At 42.5% G+C, this 19,403-nt stretch overlaps 1 protein-coding gene across 2 annotated transcripts in view; it reads left to right on the top strand.

Moving 5' to 3' along the window:
* Positions 1–19,403, top strand: part of KPNA6 (karyopherin subunit alpha 6) — a 36,826-nt gene that overhangs the window by 2,339 nt on the left and 15,084 nt on the right. For both annotated transcript variants that reach the window (XM_074976614.1, XM_074976615.1), the window contains 5 exons: positions 16,073–16,212; positions 17,130–17,225; positions 17,585–17,684; positions 18,085–18,179; positions 19,143–19,274. In XM_074976614.1, coding sequence (XP_074832715.1) covers positions 16,073–16,212; positions 17,130–17,225; positions 17,585–17,684; positions 18,085–18,179; positions 19,143–19,274 — 563 coding nt within the window. The remainder of the gene's footprint in view (positions 1–16,072; positions 16,213–17,129; positions 17,226–17,584; positions 17,685–18,084; positions 18,180–19,142; positions 19,275–19,403) is intronic.

Raw genomic sequence — 19,403 nt, 5'->3', positions numbered from 1 at the left:
CTGACTTAATTTAAAATAAAATCCTGTTTAATGTAACAACAGGTTGAACCTCTCTAATCCAGAACACACTTGTCCAGCAATGTAAATCTGGCATGAGTTTAGTTAGCTGGACATCCACTTATCACGGGTGTGGCCAGTTTCCTGCCATCCCATAAAGTTTCTCAGCCACCACTCCTCACTCTGAGTTCTGTGCTGTAATTTACCCCTAAATGTGTTCTAAGAGCCCAGTAAGTAGTGGCAGTGTTAGTAATGTGCTAGACAATATTGGCCTCCTGTAGTCTGGCAAAACTTTCTCATCTGGCATCAGTCCGGTCCTGAGAGCACTGAGTGAGAGAGATTTAACCTGTACTTTGTTTTACTGTAATGTGTAGGTGACTGTTGGACTACAGTGACTTACTCCTAAATGGCAGCAGCAACAACACTGCCGTATCTTTGCTTTAGGAGATCACAGTCCTAGAGTTCAGATGCTGGCCATGGACCTTACAGAAACTTTTATTTGACCCTGCCTTCAGCAGAATAGACCATCATCTGGTGTTGTGTGGGGAATGAAAGAAAACTCTCTCCTGTCTGGGCTATGGTATAGTCCATGGTGGGGTGAAGTCAGTTTGCTACAGTTGACAAACATATTTACATCTGCAAGCAAATGACAAATGATCATTGCCTTTTAAAAAGTGTTCTGTAGTAGCATCATGAGAAGCCCTGAGTTTTTTTTTCCATAGTGCTGGAAATGAAGACTTTAAACTAGAAAAAACGTGAGACTCCGTTTTCTGGTGTTTTGAATTGGAAAAGGGGAAAGACAGGACCATCTCCGCAGAGGTTTTCCAGAAGCAAGGGACTAACTTCTTGTTGGAGTTGAGTGCTGACTTGATGTAATAAGTCAGGTCTAGTTAAATGTCTTCATGCTGGGATACAATTAGCACACCATGACTTCACCACAAACTTTATTTTTACCTCCAAACACCTCTTCTGCGGCACACCACAAAAATCTCACTTAAGGTAGCCGCAAGTCTGAAGACTGAGATAGTTCTAGACTGTGCATTTCTAGAACATCTTAGAGGATTCTGGACAGAGTTTGAAATGTGAAATCCTGACCAGAGAATTAGATTTAAAAAATACAATAACAATGTATATAATGGCCTGAATAATGAATTTTCAAAACAATATATAGTATTTTCTCCTGACTCTAAAATTAATGTTTAAACAAAAAATTACTTCCTTAATGTCTCTCCGTGTCTCATGTTAAGGAGACATACAATTTTGTAATTATTCAAAACAGGCCATTAATTTAAAATTCTACACTGATAGTGTTACAGTAGCATGGCATGCTCAGAGTGGTCAATGGGAAATGGATCACTTGATAACTGCCCGGTTCTGTTTGTTCTCTGAAGCCTCTAGCACTGGCTAGGGTTGGAAAATAGGATACTGGGCTGGATGGGCCACTGGTCTGACCCAGTGTGGCCATTCCTGTGTTAAGTGCTCAAAAGTTAGGAAATGCCAAAGTTGAGGTAGTGCAGGTGGTGTTAATGTTATATATCTAAAACAGGCAATGATGGGGGCCATGTGTGATTGTCTCATACAGTATTGTGCTACTAATAAGTATGGTGTTAGAGAAGAGCTCAGCCACTGGTCTTAAGTCATTCACTGTGTAATTTGGACATATAAATCATGTTATTGGATTGTTTCACATTTCAAGGAGTAACAAATATTTGGACAGAGGCAATACTTTTGGCACCTAGGTTAAGTTTAACTTTTTGTGTGGCTGCTTTGACTTGATTGTATGCATTTGTCTAGATGCATTGAGCAGTGTTTGTTACGCTGTTTTAAACACATGCCATTACGAAAGGTAGGTGAACTAGCATCCCCATGAAAGGAACTTTACTTTTTAATTGTAGGTAAATTTTCAATGCAGGTAGACTTCACACACACCTAAAATCTCTTATCAGGAAAAAAATACGATCTTACTCTTAACAATGAGCACATGTTAGCAAAGATGGGTATCCCAGAACTTTATCTACCTCTACCTTGAAACTTATCGTATAAGTTCATGACAATTGCAGATTGTTTTCTTTTCAAACACTGAATCTGTTTGACTTAGTCAAATGTTTAATCCCCCTGTTTAAGCACATTTTATAGAAGCCTAGCTGACCTTAGCTGTGGCACTATTACACTGTTGATTTTTCAGCTGTGCTTATGCTGACATGCTGCACATAACAAACAAGAAGAGCTGTTCTGAGATGAAAAGGTTGCTGAAAACATCTTAAGTGGTGGTGGCAGCTTGCAGCAGAACTGAAGCTGGAGAGTGTTTTTGGCAGTTGTCTGAAGAATAGATGGCTGCCTTTGCATGGAAGTATGGGGAGATTACATGCAATCTTAACAGGACCGAATATAGTGACAAAAATGACTAATTCCCCCCCCCCCCCATTTTTTTACTTGTCCCTCTCTTTAAGCAGCTCGCTCCATGAGTAGACTGGCTGCATGTTCCAGTAATGATGTCATGTCACTAGCTCGGGGTAGCTAAACAGAAGGGAATGAGCCAATGGTGACTGGTGCACTAGACAGCCAAAAGAATTGCATGGATAAGCGTTTTACTAGCACAGAATGTACTGTGTGCTCACACAGCTATGGGATCTAAAGCAGGGTATGTTAACAGTTCTCTGCAGTCGCTGTATTTGGGTTTTATTTGTGTGAAACATTCAGCAGTGATTTCAGTTAATACCCACCTTGAGAAAATGTGATGGTTGCACAGTCGAACATAAGACAGGAAAAAAAAGATTAAGTTGGGTATTAAGACCTGCTCTTGCTTTCTCCTTATTAGTGTTTAACACTTAGAAATAGTGTAACTAAAATCAACAGTAACTTTTTCAGTTTAATCTGTGTAGTCGGTATGGGCAGCATCGGTGTGTTGTTTTTTCTTGTATAGCCACTTGGCTTTTCCTGCTCCTCTGTTTGTCACAAGGGGACAAAGACAACTTGGAAAGTCACTGTAAACCTGCAGAAACTATTTGGGTGGGCTGGGATGAGAACTGAGTGGCAGGTGCAGTAGAGGCAACCACTTTTAACAAGTTATTGTTAACCTAATATCAAGTTATTGCTGTCCATTTTAAGTTTTATATTCAATGCTAATTCTACTGCTTTGTGTCTACACATTTATAACTAAAATACAACTTAGATTTTTCCCTCTGTACAGTTGTAAACATCCTGCAAACTCTCTGGGTTTAGTTATGAACCCTTCAAGAAGGGAGTTCCTAAGGCAAATGTTCACAGGTCCTTATCTGTGGCTGCTGCTGGTAAACCTGTTTGGGGAAGAATCCCTTTGCCAGCTTGTGAAGTAAGTGACAGCTCTATAGAAGCTAAACTTTTTTTTTTTTTTTTTAAGGACACTATTCACTTTAATTCTTTAAAAATATTTTTTCTGCTTTTATGGCACACCTTTAGAAATAGTATCTTGAATTTTACAAGGATTTTTTGTTTGTTCCCCATTAAAATTAGTCTCCCTTCAGCAAGTGAGAAACTGATTATAGAAGCAATAGTGAAATTGTGCTGTCAATTACACAAAGCAAATTGAGAAAATATTTTTGCCACCTAGTTACAGTAATTTCTGGTATGTACAAATTTTTTTCAAATAAGTTTTCAATTTGAATGCATTTCTTAAGTTGTCCAATATAGTGGCTAGACTGAAGGATGCAAGAAAGTTAAGAAGGATTAAAATGGAAATTCCAAAATAGTCTAGGAATACCTGTTGATGTTTCATTATTTCCATGATGTTGAAGCAGATTTTCTTCATCTAACAGGGTACTTGCAAACACATCAAGCACTCACAATTTTTGTGGAATAGTAGCTATTATATAGTGATGAGCTACTTTATAGTTGTTCTTCTCCACAGCCATGTTTTCTGACACCAAATATCCATTAACTAATCCTTCTGACCTGTGAAATGCTCATCTCTTTGGGATGAAGGAGGTGTGTATTCTGCAGTAGGTTTGCTGAATTTTTTTATATGTAAACCAAAGCCATTCCTTCAGAGCACTGTCTGCGCAAGGGCACATTTCATCTGAAATAAAGGAACCTGCTGAGTTTCACCCTGATGATTATTTAAAATTGATTTGTTTCCTGTGTAGTGTACATGGGAGCTGTTGATCTCTTTGAAGCGAGCTGTGGAGTTAGCTGGAAAATACATGTTGATTCCTTATCTGCTGCAGGCAGCCGTTTGGGATTTTGCAAAAGCAAACTGGGCTCAGAAGACAAACTTCTAGGCGCTAGTAGAAACTTGAGAGGAAAAGAGGACGGAAATCCTCTTCCACTGAAGCTTTCAAGGCTCGATGTCTCGTCCTTCAGCTGGGCATACAGTTCAGTTGATTTGTGTCTGCATGGACAAATATGTGCCAAGCTGTTTCATAAAGCTTTGGCCACTCTACGGTGAAAATGTTAGCTGCCCATGCACTTTGTATAGACAGCCATTACAAAACAGACCTTACGTTTAGAAGTGCATGATGCTGTACATCAGATGTCTAGTCCACTGACTTGCCTGTTAGCGGTGCCCATTGTACTATAGTTTCAATTCCGTAATACTTGACTGGCATGATGATGAATCAGGCAAATGCTGACAACATACAAAGGACCTTAAGCCTTTCTCCAAGGTAGGCATGAATTGTGCTTTGTGTTTTGTTGTGTGTGTCATTGCTATTTCTGCTCCAGAGACCAGGTAAAAACATAACATTAGGGCACCTCTGCCATCTTTCTCCCAGACAAGGGCATGGGTTTTTCCTCTCCCCTTTCCTCTTGCTTTTTGGATAGCTTGAGTAGTTTGGTCTCACAGATTGGTTTAGTAGGCAAGTCTGCTGGAGGTCAGGTAGGGGCTTTTCATTGCTGTGAAGTTGTCACATCCTAATAACTGGTTTAAAGTGGGGAGAAGAAACCATGCTAGTTGTACTTCATCTAGATTTGAAGTGTTCCATTGAAATGCTTCAAAGCTAGGCATACGGGTTCACCCGGGTTGTTTTCCAGGCTGTGGTTGGGGCCCTTTTGGCTGCATAATATTGAAAGAGCTTTTTTTCCCCTTCTGAACGCTCGCTGTCCCTAGCTCGTAGAAGGCATCTACTCGCTTATTCCCAGACCTATAAACTGAGTTCAGTGCAGCTTATAGTGTCAGTGTCCCTTAGGTAATATTAGGCCCTGTCTATTCTGGATATTCATATAAAGATCCCATTTCCCTTTTGGGCAGGTGGGTTGAAGTTACTGTCCCTTATCCCACTGGTGTGTTCTGGGCTCCCTCTTTCACAGAAGTGGCCATGTTTGTGATGCTGGTTCCTTGTGCCCTGTAAGTCCTAGGATAGACAGAGCAATGGATGTGTACAACATTGTTTGGGAGAGGGGGAGAAAGTATTTTGATATGGAAGTGTGACTTTTTGAAAACCCCAAGCATCTGACAACTTGCCTTGGGTGCTGAGAGTTCATGGATGTGCAAAATATGAGCATGAAGTGTCTCTCCTGCTCCCTCCTCCACCCCCCTGCTCCAGCTCACCTACTCCATACACTGTCAGTGTTGAGGGATGGCTCTGAGGAGAGTTTATTCAAAGTACTAGCTTCCTTTCGTTGGACTCCCCTGCAAGTTAGTCATTTGGACAAAGCTATTCCAACATATCGAGCTAATAAAATACCAGGAGACTGAGGCTAGCAGGGACCAGGCATGTCTTTCAGCTGTGAGTTTTTATGAGAGCAAGGAAAGGCTGTGGTGTGTCCGGAGTACTCGTGTGCAAGCTCTGAACTGAAAAACAAAAATTTTTGAGCGGTTCCTTGTGGCTTAAGTTTCATAAAGGAAGAAACTCAACTAAGATGAGAGAAAGATGGAACTAAAACAAAGAACGTAGTAAGTTTGATTGTGCTTGGCAGTTCTTATTCAGTGAACTTTGCTGGTATTTGTCAAATACCTTGAAATGGCACCAAATAAGCTAATTAATCAACTGGGACAATACAGTTCAGCAAATATGTTAGATTTATCAGTTCCTGCCCATTCTCGCTAACAGTCATTGATAGACCTATTCTCCATGAATTTATCCAGCCTTTTTTTTTTTTTGAATCCTGTTAAAGTCCTGGCTTTCAGAACATTTTCTGGCAGGGAGTTTCACAGGTAGATGGCATGATGTATGAAGAAATACTTATTTCTGTCTTAAACCTGCTATCTGTTAAGTTTCGTTTGACTCGTTAGTGCCTGTGTTATGAGAAATAACTAAATTTTTCTTATCAACTTTTTCCACACAAGTCGTGATTTTATAGGCCTGTATCATACCACTACCCCTTAGTTTTCTCTTTTCTCAGGTAAGTCCCAGTTTCATTAAATTTCTCCTCCATATGGCAGTAATTCTATGCACTGATCAGTTTTGTTTCTCTTTTCTGAACTTTTTCCCATGCCAAGATTGAAGTACTCCTCTTTGATATGCACCTTCATAGGAAGATACCTTCCATTGTTAAGTTTCTTACTGTGACATTTATTCACAGCAGTTTCATTGATTAGAAGAGATACTATTTGTATTTGTATAAAGCTCTTGTCAAGAATCAGAGTTCTGTACCTCCAATCAAATCTAATAGCCCCCAAGATACCAATTCAAATTTATCAAATTCTGTGCTAAAATGATACATTAAATAGACTTAAGAAACAGGCTCTGCAGATCAAATAGTAAATATTTTTCCTGAATGCATAACAGTAAGCCATCCTCACTTAGTAGGCTAGACTTGTATTTCAGGAAATAAAAAAAAATCTGCATATAGAGCACAAAGCTCAGTACGTACAATGAGACAAGGATACGTATGGAGACCAGGCAGTGGCGGAGACCAGCAGAGACATGCAAAATAAATCATTAGATTACTAGACCTGAATGTTGTCTTTGGGTGGGATGGAAAGAGAGTCTTCCTAATCTGATAGATGTAGATGTATGATAGATCCCCGAGCACCCTAAGTCTAACAGAAAACAGTGCTGTAGTTTCTGTGGGGATGGGTGTCACACTAATGTCCCCTCCAAGGGGATTGTGGCTATGGCACAGCATCACAAAGACCGATTTTATTCAGATTAGTGGGAACAGATAGGTGTGTGTGTGTTAACAATTGTAACAGGTGCAGTAACCAAGACAGTGATTCAGGGTGCATTACTAATGTCTGCGTTTGTTTTGTGTTTTGTTTTTTTTTTTTAAAAAGCCAAAGTTATGGAAAAACTACAGCTGGATTTGTTTTTTGAGAGAGACTGGCAGTTAAGATTAATTTTTCATTACCTTTGTAAGACCATTTCTACTCGGAAACCCTGGCCAGGAGAACTACCAAAAGATGATCTGTCAATATCCTACCTAGGTTTTTAATACCAGGCCCAACATCATGGTATCCAACCATCTACTAAAACTAATATTGCATTGTCCACCTAAGTGATGTGACACAAATGATACCTTCTCTTAGTCAGTAATTATTTCTCACATCTGGAAAGAAGGTAGAGGGATTTAAATCTGTTCTATTTTTGTAAAGTCACTGACTTAAATCCTGTTGAGGCTTTGTAAAGCTAATTTAAAGTGTTCTGTTGCAGTTTAGAGGAGCAGCTCATCTTTTTCCATACATACCACCAAACACTCCAACCCTAATCATGCAGTACTGCTAGAGGTTAAAAAAACTAGGTAAAAAGGTCAGGGATTCTCCCTTTATTTTAATTTAAATGGTTAAAGTTTGTCCAATAACTGTCCATTCTAACCCCTCAAAATCCATTTGTCCGCAGGTCAGTGTAAGGCTGCTGAATCAGACAGCCAACTAGAAATTTTCAGGCTCTTACTCTCTCACCCCCTGCATTACAGAACATGTCAGCTTCCGAAAGAGAAGCTATCTGAAGCATCCTAGCTGAGTCATTGCAGGGACTCACATGGCTAAATCTGGACTTGGGCTGCTGAGTCAGAGGCAAAGGCAGGCAGAAGAGGGAAACAATTACATTAACAATTTGGTAACGCTGATATTTTAGCCTCAACACCCTTTCACAAAGGCTGGCTTTGGGGAAAAAAGTTTCTGTCAAAACTAAAATGGAATGTAAGGACAGTTCTGTTCCTGGTCAGGGAGTGGTGGAGGGAGGGAGACAGGAGTGGGGAGAGGGAAACTACATGTGACATCTACTGCCTCAAAGAGAACCTACTAACCAGAGTTAAATAGCCATTGCCACTACATGCCATCCATAAGAGGTCACAGCCTCCAATTTAGAGGCATGATGAAAGGAGCCCACAATCCCAGACAAGTAGAGTGTTGCTGCCCTTGAGATTGACAGTGGTGAGGACCAAGGGTGCACTAGTAAAATGACACGTAGTAGGCTGAGCATGCTGCCTTGCCATCCTGAGAAAAGGACTGTTCATGGTTCCCTTTGCGGAAGTCTTCTGGCTCTTGTGTCCATGTCATCACTTCCCCTGGAGTCTTCTCCAACCACAGGACAAGCTTGTTGCTGGAGGAGGGTGAGACATGGCTCTTGTCAGCCAGTGGTGCTGGTACCAAATGTAGATGCTATTCCACACCCTGAGGAGAAATTGCTTGAGCAGCCCTCTGGAGAGACTTGCTCTTCTGAAGCCTTCCTCTAGAAGGTTAATTTTAGGGATGTTAATGGTTAACCAACAAGCCTCATCTTAAACAGATAAGGTATATGTAGCTGCTCCAGCATGGGCAGGAGTTGTTCCAGCCCCATTGGGCCTCCGCAGGTGGGGGGTGCTCGATTCTGCCTGGTGCAGTGTGTGTGTGTGGAGGGGGGGGTGTGGCCTCCCCAGACACTGCCCTTAATTGGTTAACTGGTTAAATAGTAGGTGAGCCTACCATTTAACCAGTTAAATGGGATTTTTATGTCCCTAGTTAGTTTAGCTCTTTGCATTTGCTTTCTTTGAAAGAAGCACAGTAGTTAAGCTTGGGAATCCTGTACTCGTGTCTGGTTCCCTACCCAACGCATTTTTTTTGGCATTGTGTAGGCACAGCTTTAAAATTTTTAGATAATGACCTCATTGGTAGGACTGTCAGTGCAAAGGGGACACCCTTTCCCAAAGAGCGCTAAAGTGACTCAATAGGTGGTTCTGACTCGCTAGAAGGAAGCCACCAATCTTGTAAAATGCTTTGGGGTCATCCAAAGCAAGAGCAGCCACATAATGCAAAATTTCTAACATCTAAAATTCCGGGGCGGGGGCAGGATTTAAGAACAGTGCTTATATACAGTCTTCACCTAGACTTGTAGACTTGTAAACTCCGGGGGGTGGCGGGGGCAGGATTTAAGAACAGTGCTTATATACAGTCTTTACCTGGACTTGTAGCTTACTTGTTTGGACACAAGTAGTAGCATTTTAAAGTACCACCTCAGGACATTAAAATACCAAGTGGAAGTTTGTGGCTTGAGTGGCATTTAAACATTTGTAAGCTGTCCTGGAGCTTCAGCAGATGATAGCTCTTCCTAGCAGCTAAAATATTAAACTATGCAAATAGTATTATTCAGTAAAGTTATCCTGCAGGTGTTTGAGCCCTGGTTAAGTTTGAGTTAATAGTTAACACTGACATGGCTTGACTTTCAGGTGTGCTGGATTAATAGGGGCTTTTTCACTGGAACAAACTTAAAAAGAAGGAACTTGCGCATAAAGCCTTTTCCCTTGACAAATTGCTCTGTTCCATGGATTTGCATTTGCTGAGGAACTTGTATTTCACAATCCAGCTTCTGCTACTGCCTGAGACTTTTGTCATGAAATCCTAATCCTGTTTTTGTGACATCGCTCAGTTGCCATAGAAATGGTATGTAATGTCACAAATTCAGCATTATGACTTCACTAGAGGATTGAGCAGAAGACACACTGGGAGAAATCAGATGGAAGCCTCTAAACTAGTGAACGTGTACAGGAGGTGTTAGGTGAATGAATGTCTGAAGTCTGTGCTTTGTTTTAGTCAGTGTGAAAGTCCCTGTTGAATGGCTCCCTGAATCTACAGGGTCTCCCTGCAGGGTCCCAGCATTTCTAGGCAGACTTGTTATCCATATGACTTCTTTTGGGTGAGGTACAAGGAAAATTTGGCACATACTAAGAATTTGGATCCTGATGAGACTTCCATCTGGTGCTGGTCTCACTGAGCTGTTTTCTTGGCTCCCAGACCTTAAGAGTTGTCTAGAGCACCAAGGCGTGCCCAGTCAGGGACAGATTGGGATTGTGCAAATTTCCAGGCAACTGAACTATTGTCATTTGGCTATTTATATTACTAACAGGCTAGTAATCCTGTATGTTGTCTTAAGCCATTTTAATTGTTTTCCTCTTTCCTTTTTGTTTTTATTTTCTTCTGTTAGTTAAAATTACCTTGATTTTGAGACCTCATCCATTGAAGGGGAGGTCTTGATTTGAAATTTTTTTAGGATGGCTTTGTAATCTTTCAGACCATAACTGAAGTTGTTTACTGTATGCAGCTGTAACAACCTTAGTTAACATGGGGTATAGTTGCTTATAGGTGTGATGCCAAAGCTGTTGCAGTGTTTCATCCTAGTTAAAGATTATAGGCACACTACTTGACATCCTAGGTACGAATGCATAAGAACCTGATAAGGCTTCAATCAGCTCTACTCTCTCTAATTCAGCTGGTTTGCTTAATTCTTACCTTGTTTCTCAGCCAACCGTAATGGGTTGGGGGAGTCAGGTGGGGAAAGTTAGCTTCCACATGGTCTTCACTTTCATCTCCTGTCTTCAAGTGATTAGTCATACATAACTAGTGACATTTAGAATAAGGAAAACTGCATTAAGTATATTCTTGGCAAATTGTCAGTTATGCCTTTGAACTTCAGATATGAGACAGACCCAAACAAATCAGGGACCAGATTCAACCTTCAGTTCATGCCCATTTATAGTCCTATGATGCTTTTGCCAAGTAATTAGTTTTTAACTAATTTGTTTGAAGCCCAGAGTCATGGGGGGTTGGGTGGGGAACATCCAGAGAAGTGTAATGTAGTCAAGGGACCTGTGAGAGTAATCCTGTAGAACTGTCACTCTAATTGGGTTAAACATTTAGTCTGTCCAAAGTTTTCTGTCCGACTCATAGGGACTTGGTTAGGTCTTGGCTGTTGTAGTTGGGGTTCCTTCAGAAGGATTAGTCAGTAGGAGGACTGTGGGCCAAATGTGGACAGCCAGATGCTTTTGAACAAACCATGACTTTTTTTAAGTTTACTTCATAAAAAGCAATAACAGTAGTAATTTTCTCTGGAGTCTGGACCTTAACTATACTGTGACAAATAATTGATTTGCCTCCTGGTTCTTTGACTTAGCTGCAGCAAAGATGGGCTTGGCAAGTGTGACAATGTGCAGCCATTTAGAAGAGGGACCAATGTTAGTTCTTAAGGTCGTGTAATCTACAAGTGCTAGAAATGCTTTATTACAAATGTCTTTTTTTTTTTTCAGTCCATATAAGTTTTTTTTCAAAGAAGTGACCAGGATCAGTGCTTACTAAAAGATATTTTAGTCCTTGACTTACTGTTTCTGTTGAGGTAAGAAGTGACTGTGCTTTGTACCAGTGCAGAGCAAACCAATTTTATTCAAGGATTTTCATTCTTTTTTTTTAACTAAACTTGTACCAATGGGGAATTGCCTTTCTTGCGCTTTGAGATGTTAAGCAGTGTTAGAAGTAAACAGGTTGTACCATCTTGCATCCCATCCTGCCATACAGTGGTACTCTTCATGCATCTTCTGTTCCTTGGCCATCAGTTTTCCTGTTTTTCAATTTCACACCAATGGACAGCATGGGGCAAGGAGCTGGTGGCTGCTTCTGACTTGCATATGTGGATATCCTGAGGAGCTTAGCTTTTCTGCTTTGTTTGCAGCAGAATCTCCCCTCACTTTTTTGGCTGGGGGGCAGAATGTTCTCTAAACAGCAGATACCAGTGAATGTCAGTGTTTGGGTTTTTTCTCTTCTTGTGGCTTTATTACCCAGGTTGTGGAATCTCTAATTCACTTAAATCTCTACCTTTTCCTGTTTGCAGGGGAACTCTCCTGACTGTTTATCTTGGCCCAGCATTAAGGTGTTGGTCACTTGTACATCTCTCATTTATATAACCTGCAATAATAGAAGCTGACCCTAAAGCTGGGTATTTAAAACATTTGTCTTGCAAGTTACCAGCTTAGTGTAACTTAAATCAGGGGTGAGCAAAGTGGGGAGCCCCTGTGGGGGGGATATAAAATTTCATAAGGCGGGGGACACAGTATGATTGGCTGCTTGGTCTCAAGCTCCTCCATCTCATTGAAAATGTTGAAATAGGTTACTGTTTTTATGTACGTATTCACATGTATATACTGATTAACAAAATTTTTACATTCTACATAGTTATTTTCATACACAAGCTGAAAAGTTTTTTTGTTTTTTTTTTCCCATATGAATAGAACTGAAATTTTCAATGGTTGGGATTACATTAGGCAGATTATGCAGTGTGGGGGCCTGCTATTTGCAGGGGCAAAAACTGGGGCCCAACATAAAAAGTTTGCTCAGCGTGACTTAAATTACACCCTGTTCTGAAAATCTTTTCCCTTAATACATCTTAAGTAAACCACTCTGAACGCGTACCTTAATACGAAGGGTAGAAGTCTGAGAACGTTTTGCTTGCTGTGGTCTCAGATTGGGACACAAGCTTTCACACTTACACCCTGGTCTGCTTGGTCTGATTAAAAAATGTCAAAATAAAACTTGACAGCTAAACTTGTGCTTTGTCTTTCTGAGCAATGCTTTTGAGTGCACGGGAAAAACACTTCAGTTTCGGTTAAACTGAGTTAAATCTAGGCTACTGTTTAGCATTGGTGAAGTTGACCAAAGCGGGAAGGACTCCACAAAGGAAAGTGAACCCTACAGTAAAATAGGACCTGAATGTTGGGGGGGGGGGGGGAGGAACTACAAACACTTTGTGTGATCCTTTCATCCTGTCTATGCTGCAGCTGCTACTTGGGAGTACCTGGCTAACAGTTGTTTTTAGTACAGTTCATGGTGTGTGCCTCCGTGTAACAGTTTGGTGCTGTTTCCTAGAACACCTCTTCATGATGTTGTTGGCTTCCTGTGATTCATTGAGGCTTCTGCCTTTAACTCCTCAGGATATAAAAGAGGAGGGGGAGCCTCTAGAGAAGACTAGGGTGTGGCTGGAGTATTCCTGAGGTAGGAATCATAGGATCAGCTAAATATACTTTTTAGGGTGGGGGTAGGGGGGGTGTATCCTGTAAGCTGAGCATTTGAGCAGCTGCCCAGGAGAGATTCAGGTGCCACCTGGCTTATTAGCAGAACTCCCACAACCACCCACACTGGGCAGCTTGTGTTTCTGTTGGTGGTGCACATCTGCACGTGCCTTGGTGCACACAAAGTTTATTCCACCCATGTATGGGAAAGAATAAGAGGAAACGCTGGTGGTTGCAAGACTTGAGCTGAACTTTAGTGTGAGCTCTCCATGCATGTTTGAGTCTTGTAGATTGCATCTTAGAACAGCTTGGGAATAACGCCTGCTAATGCATGGTTTGAAACATTAAACACACCGCTTGACCAAATCTGTATTTGAATAGCAAACTCTCCTAATGCTGTGGAGGCAATACTATGTTTGCATAAACTGGGTACCACTGAAAAATTTACATCCGCTTACATTTGAGTTCCTCTTTTCCAGCTGAATAGCACTGATTGCTCTCCCTGTACCTACTACAAGAGTGTTTATTTCTGTGAACCTAGAGTGGAATGAGTAGGTACCAAAGTTCAAAATATTCTTGTGAAGCAAATGACCAAATAATTAGCAGTGCTGCTCAGAGAGCTGAACATTGTCAAAATAGTCTGGCTTTGTGGACAGGCTTGGCCTACATGCCGTTCCAAACTGGATGATGTGTTGCATGCTTGTAATATTTTTAAGGGCCTGGAATTAGGCTGAGGTTTGTTTTGAAGTGAATTTTTTCTGGACTATTTTATGCCTTGTGTGAAGACAACGAAGTCTAGACATATTTATGCTCACCTCTGAGGGTTTTGGAGTTGTGATTGTGAGGTGTGATAAATTTATGGAAGTGTGAACTTCATAAATTACAACAGCTCCCTACTTTATAACTAAAAATGTCTCTAAGTGAAATATCTTTAGCTCCTAGATCAGTGTAACACAGGGATGGGCAATCTTTGATGTGGGGGGCTCTACAAAGATTTTGGCAAGTGGTCAACGGTTGCAGTTTTTTGTTGAGGGGATGCAGGATCTCGGATGTCGGGTGCAGAAGGGAGCTTCGGGGCAGGGTACTGTGGTGCAGAATATGGTGTGGGGTCTGAGCAAGTTTGGATGGGGGGGTTGTGATTTGGGGTAGGGGCTTGAGGCAGGGTCTGGGAAGGGTTATGGGTGTAGGAGGGAATTAAGACTGGGGGAGGAGGGCAGAAGGCTGGTGGAGGGAGGGGCTGGGGTGCCAGAGGTGGGCTCTGGTTAGGAGGCACTTACCTAGGTGGCTCCCAGATAGCAGCCCTGCAGGACCCTGAGGTAGGCTGTCTGCCTGCTGCAGCCCCAATAGCTCAAAGCTGCTTCCTGTTCCATATGTGCAGGCGGGGAAGGGAATGGACTCATGCTGCTGCCATCCCCCAGCAAAACCTCTCAGCTCTTACTGGCCAGAAACCATCCAGTGAGAGCTGAGAGATTTTGCTAGGGGGCAAGATCAGGGCTCAGATCTTCCCCCTTTCAAACTGCCCCCACTTGGGTCCGAAGCAATGAGCTTCATGGAGTGGGAAGCCACTTAAAGCAATGGCTGGCTGATCTGTGCCCTGAGGGTCCCAGTGGGGCAGTCCATGGGTCAGATCTGGCCTCCAGGCAGTATCTTGCCCACCTGGTGTAACACCATCTCTCTCTTTACCAGGTTGCTCTAGTTTGAGTACATGCTGTTGTGGTTATTGGTCACCAAACTCTTGATGTGTTGGCCTGCTGTGGAGGAGGAATTTTTTTAATGTTTGTATTTGATTGTAGTAAGGGTCAGGAATTCTGGACACTGCCTAAAGTATTAAACTGAGTAGTTTCAGTCTCCATGAAGACAGTGGGGAATTTAGTGAGTAGTTTGTCTCATAACAGTAGAGTACAAGCCCAGGTTGCTTTTCAGAGTGGTAGTTCTTTTTGTGACAAGCATCTTCCTTAGAACATTCTCATGCTGATAAAATAACCTACCAGTTGTAGGTCAGTAATACTCCCTGGGTGCGTCTACACTAGCCAGCTACTTCGAAGTAGCTGGTACAATGTCAAAATAGCATGCGTCGCGTCTACATGCACCGTGTGCTATTTCAATGTTGAAATCAACATTAGGCGGTGAGACGTCGAAATCGCTATTCCTATCCCAAGATGGGAATAGTGCCCTACTTTGATGTTCAACGTCGAAGTAGGGCATGTGTAGGCAATCCGTATCCCGCTACATCAAAACAGCGGGGTACTCCATGGTGGCCATCAGCTGAGGGGTTGAGAGATGCTCTGTCCTGCCCCTGTGGGGCTCTATGGTTGCTGTGTGCAGCAGCCCTTAGCCCAGGGCTTCTGGCTGCTGCTTCTGCTGCTGCAGCTGGGGGTCCATGCTGTGTGCATGGGGTCTGCAGCTTGTCGGCTCTGCAGACCTTGTGCTGTGGAAGCAGTGTGTGTGTCTGGGAGGGGCCTTTTAAGGGAGTGGCTTGCTGTTGCCCCAGAAGTACTAGTCCAGCCTGTGACCCCATCCGCAGGCTTTGCTGGCCCCTTATTTTGACGGGGAGCGCGCGTGTGTGTGTGGACGCTCCGCATTTCCTTCTGGGGCCGCTCCTTTCGACGTTCCCCGTCACTACTTCAATGTTGAACATCGACGGCACCAGCCCTGAAGGATGTGTAGACAATATGCGTCAAAGTAGCCTATTTCGGTGTTCTTACTTCGAAATAGGCTACTTTGACGTAGTGTGCTAGTGTAGACAGCCTGAAGTGGGATAGCTAAACTGCGTCTTGTGTCCTGAAGAGATTGTTAAATTGAACTGTTCTATGCAATGGCACACATCTTGTGCCCAGTTGCCTTGAAGGAGAAGGGCAATGTGACTGCAGTGAAATCCGATCTATTTTTCTGGTTTCTCCTTTCATAGAAACCATGGCAAGTCCCGCGAAGGACAAGGATAACTATCGAATGAAGAGTTACAAAAACAAAGCCCTAAACCCTGAGGAAATGCGTCGGAGAAGGGAGGAGGAGGGGATCCAACTACGCAAACAGAAACGAGAACAACAGGTAACCTGCCCTTTGATAACCTGGTGTGGAGGGGGAATGTTCAGAATCTTAACCAGAAATGCTTTGTTACCCAAGAGTTGCCCCTTTTGAGGGGCCAGCTAATAAAAAGTTGCTGGATCAGTTTTCTTTTTCTCCTTCAGTGTAGGCAGGTGGAATGTTGCTGGTTCTCTTTACACCCTTGTTCAGAATGTGGCTTATGTGGAGAGTTTCTGCTCCCTGTGGGAGTCAGAGGTATTGCACGTGCTACAAAGGCAGCGCTCCACATGTCATAGTGGAATGCTCTTTGCATTTCTGTGATCATGGATAATGTGAAGGCTTACTAGAGCTCAGATCTTTGGGGGCAGGGAGAAACTAAGGACTTCATGACCAGCTTAAAAACGGCACTGACTGCTCTTGAAGTAGGAAGAACAAGTAAAAATGAATGGGCAGCGGCTTTTCATTGTCCTTGGTCATCTTGTAGTTGGTGTGTGCGAAAACGAGATCGCTAGGGCCACATGTAGGACTGACACATGCTTCAAGCTTCCCACACAACTCTACATGTGCCTCAGCTCTAGTTCTCAGCCAGGCCCGTCTCTTCTAAACTAATTTGGACTAAGCTCTGCAGTTGTCAACACCATAAAATCCCAGCAAAATCCACGGGTACAACAAAGAGGAGGAGTCAGTCCACTCTTATAAGGGATCACAGGTCAGAGTCAGTCCACTCTTATAAGGGATCACAGGTCAGAGTCAGTCCACTCTTATAAGGGATCACAGGTCAAACTATTCTGCAGAGCTGCTAAGCCATTATGTTTAAGCTGTTGCCTCCCCTATACGTTGTACTCGATCTTGCAACGTGTTTCGTTTGTGGAACGTGATGGCCCTAAGTTGGGCATTTTCATGTGACACATTGCTCAGTCTCTGGGTGCAATTTCTTTCAGCTATTTAAAAGGAGAAATGTGGAACTTATTAACGAAGATGCGGCCATGTTTGATAGCCTCCTCATGGATTCATACGTCAGCACTGCCACAGCTGGGGTAAGACTTTTTGAGTAACTAGTTCCTCGCTTAGACTTCTAATTCTGTAGACCACAAAATCAACAAACTTTAGTCCCTTACAAATTAATAGGTACTAGGCCTTAGCACTTGACTGCCCTTTTTAACCTTGTGTACTATCATTCTAAGAATATTGCAGGTGGGATGAGTTTTGAAAACCTTCCAGGGTTTGACATTCTACAGTAGTACTGTTTTGACTTCTATTGGTTTTCAGGTCTAAAGGATGAGCACAAGATTCAGGTGGTACTAAATTTTTCTGATATGAGGTCTGCAATCGTATGTGTGGAGTTGTGGCTCTGTCTGATGTGAGGGCTTTTTTCTTGCTCTTCCTGCCCCCCTAGGAGGGAGTGATCACAAGAGAGATGGTAGAAATGCTTTTCTCAGAGGACCCTGATCTGCAGCTAGCAACCACCCAGAAATTCAGGAAACTGCTCTCCAAAGGTAAAAGCTAGCTCTTAAGCACTTGTGCACAACTTGGTTGTCTTAGCTGTCTGAAATACTTAGCACAGTCTTGGTGCTGTACAGAGAATTAATGCCTTGGGGTTTTGGGAGCAGAAGAATTCCATCTAACGTAACTTTATGCTCACTGCCATATCGGTTACTGCTTGGGGGAGTGGGTCATGAACACACAACCCATATTGACACTAGAATTGCCTTATATTGGCTTTTTAGCCTTTAAAAAATGGTCTAATGACGTACAGCTGGGTGAATTGCAGAGAGCCTTCTTCTGACTAGTTACCTTTAAAACAGTTGGAATGGGTGACTTACTGCAATAAACTGGACTTCTGTATTTAAATTTAAATGCGACTATCTGAGATGTGACCCTCCCTTATTCTTCCAGAGCCGAATCCTCCAATAGATGAGGTGATAAATACTCAGGGAGTGGTGGACAGATTTGTTGAATTCTTGAAGAGAAATGAAAATTGCACACTACAGGTAAAGGAGAGCACAATGAAGGTTTAATATTGTGGATAAAAGGAACGCAAATAAACTGAGACTTCAGAGTTAAGCAGTGAGCTGAGCTGAGAGTTGGGTGGTATCTTGGAGACCACAAATTGCAGAGCCTGAGAGATTTTTCCCATATGCTTTCCCCACACGCTCAGTTGGCTGTTAAGATGATCATTTTACTCCTCCTGCAGGTCTTAAGTCAGTGATAAGTCTCAAGGGAGAATTGAATGGGACTTGAGTCAGTAAAGCCACTCAGAGGTCGTCAAAGAGGTGAAGAGCAATATATGCAGCTCTGCCTCACCTGGGGCCCAGAGCTGTGAATGTGCTGGTATCCCAGGGGTAGAGTGGGATAGTTTGCTGTTCAAGTAGAACAATCTCTTCTCTTCCCACCTAACACAAAGATCTGGTGAGGATTTCTCTGGGCCACCTTGAGAAGCATTCCTCATAGTGAAGAATGGTCTCGAGGCTTTTGGTGTGGTATAGCTGAGGTTGTGCTTCCTGGCCTGATGGTTGAAAACAGAAGTAAGCTACAGCCTTGTTAATCCAGGCTGAGAAGAGCTGCAGTCTTGGTGGAGAGGAGACAAATGTTTGTAGCTGCTTCAGTTTTTCAGTGTTGGAGATCTGTAAAGTGATATTCCCTTTTGTTTCAAGTCTGTACGTGGGTCTACCTGAGGTAATCCCAAATCCACTACATCCTAGGGAAATCTACAGCCTTTTTTGGTACTACCATCCATTGTGCCAGAAACTAGCAAACTTGGTGAGCAGTTATCTAGCCAGATTATGAAGACTTTTTGGCTTGTAAAACAACCCACCCACCTCTAGGTGTGACACACTAGATGAAAGGAAGATGGGGAGAATCAATAGTAGATATTGGTGTTGGGTTTATGGAAGTGTTGGGTTTATGGAATTGTGCAGTTCTTCTCTAACTTGTTACTGATCTGCTTGTTTCAGTTTGAAGCCGCGTGGGCTTTGACAAATATTGCATCAGGAACCTCCCAACAAACAAAAATAGTCATTGAGGCTGGAGCAGTTCCTATCTTCATAGAACTGTTAAACTCTGACTTTGAGGATGTCCAAGAACAGGTATGGTTCACTGTTTTCAGGGGGATAGGGCTACGTCGTACTCGGTGGATTTCAACTAAGCATTTATTTAATGTGTATGAAGGAGTTTGGCAAGCTAGCTCCAGAGCTGGAACTCCTGTCAGTTTGGCC

This window comes from Carettochelys insculpta, chromosome 24 (assembly GCF_033958435.1).
Source record: "Carettochelys insculpta isolate YL-2023 chromosome 24, ASM3395843v1, whole genome shotgun sequence".
In the NCBI taxonomy this organism is placed as follows: Eukaryota; Metazoa; Chordata; order Testudines; family Carettochelyidae; genus Carettochelys; species Carettochelys insculpta.
Note: the sequence above shows the minus strand (reverse complement) of the source record. Positions and strands in the feature narration are given on the sequence as shown.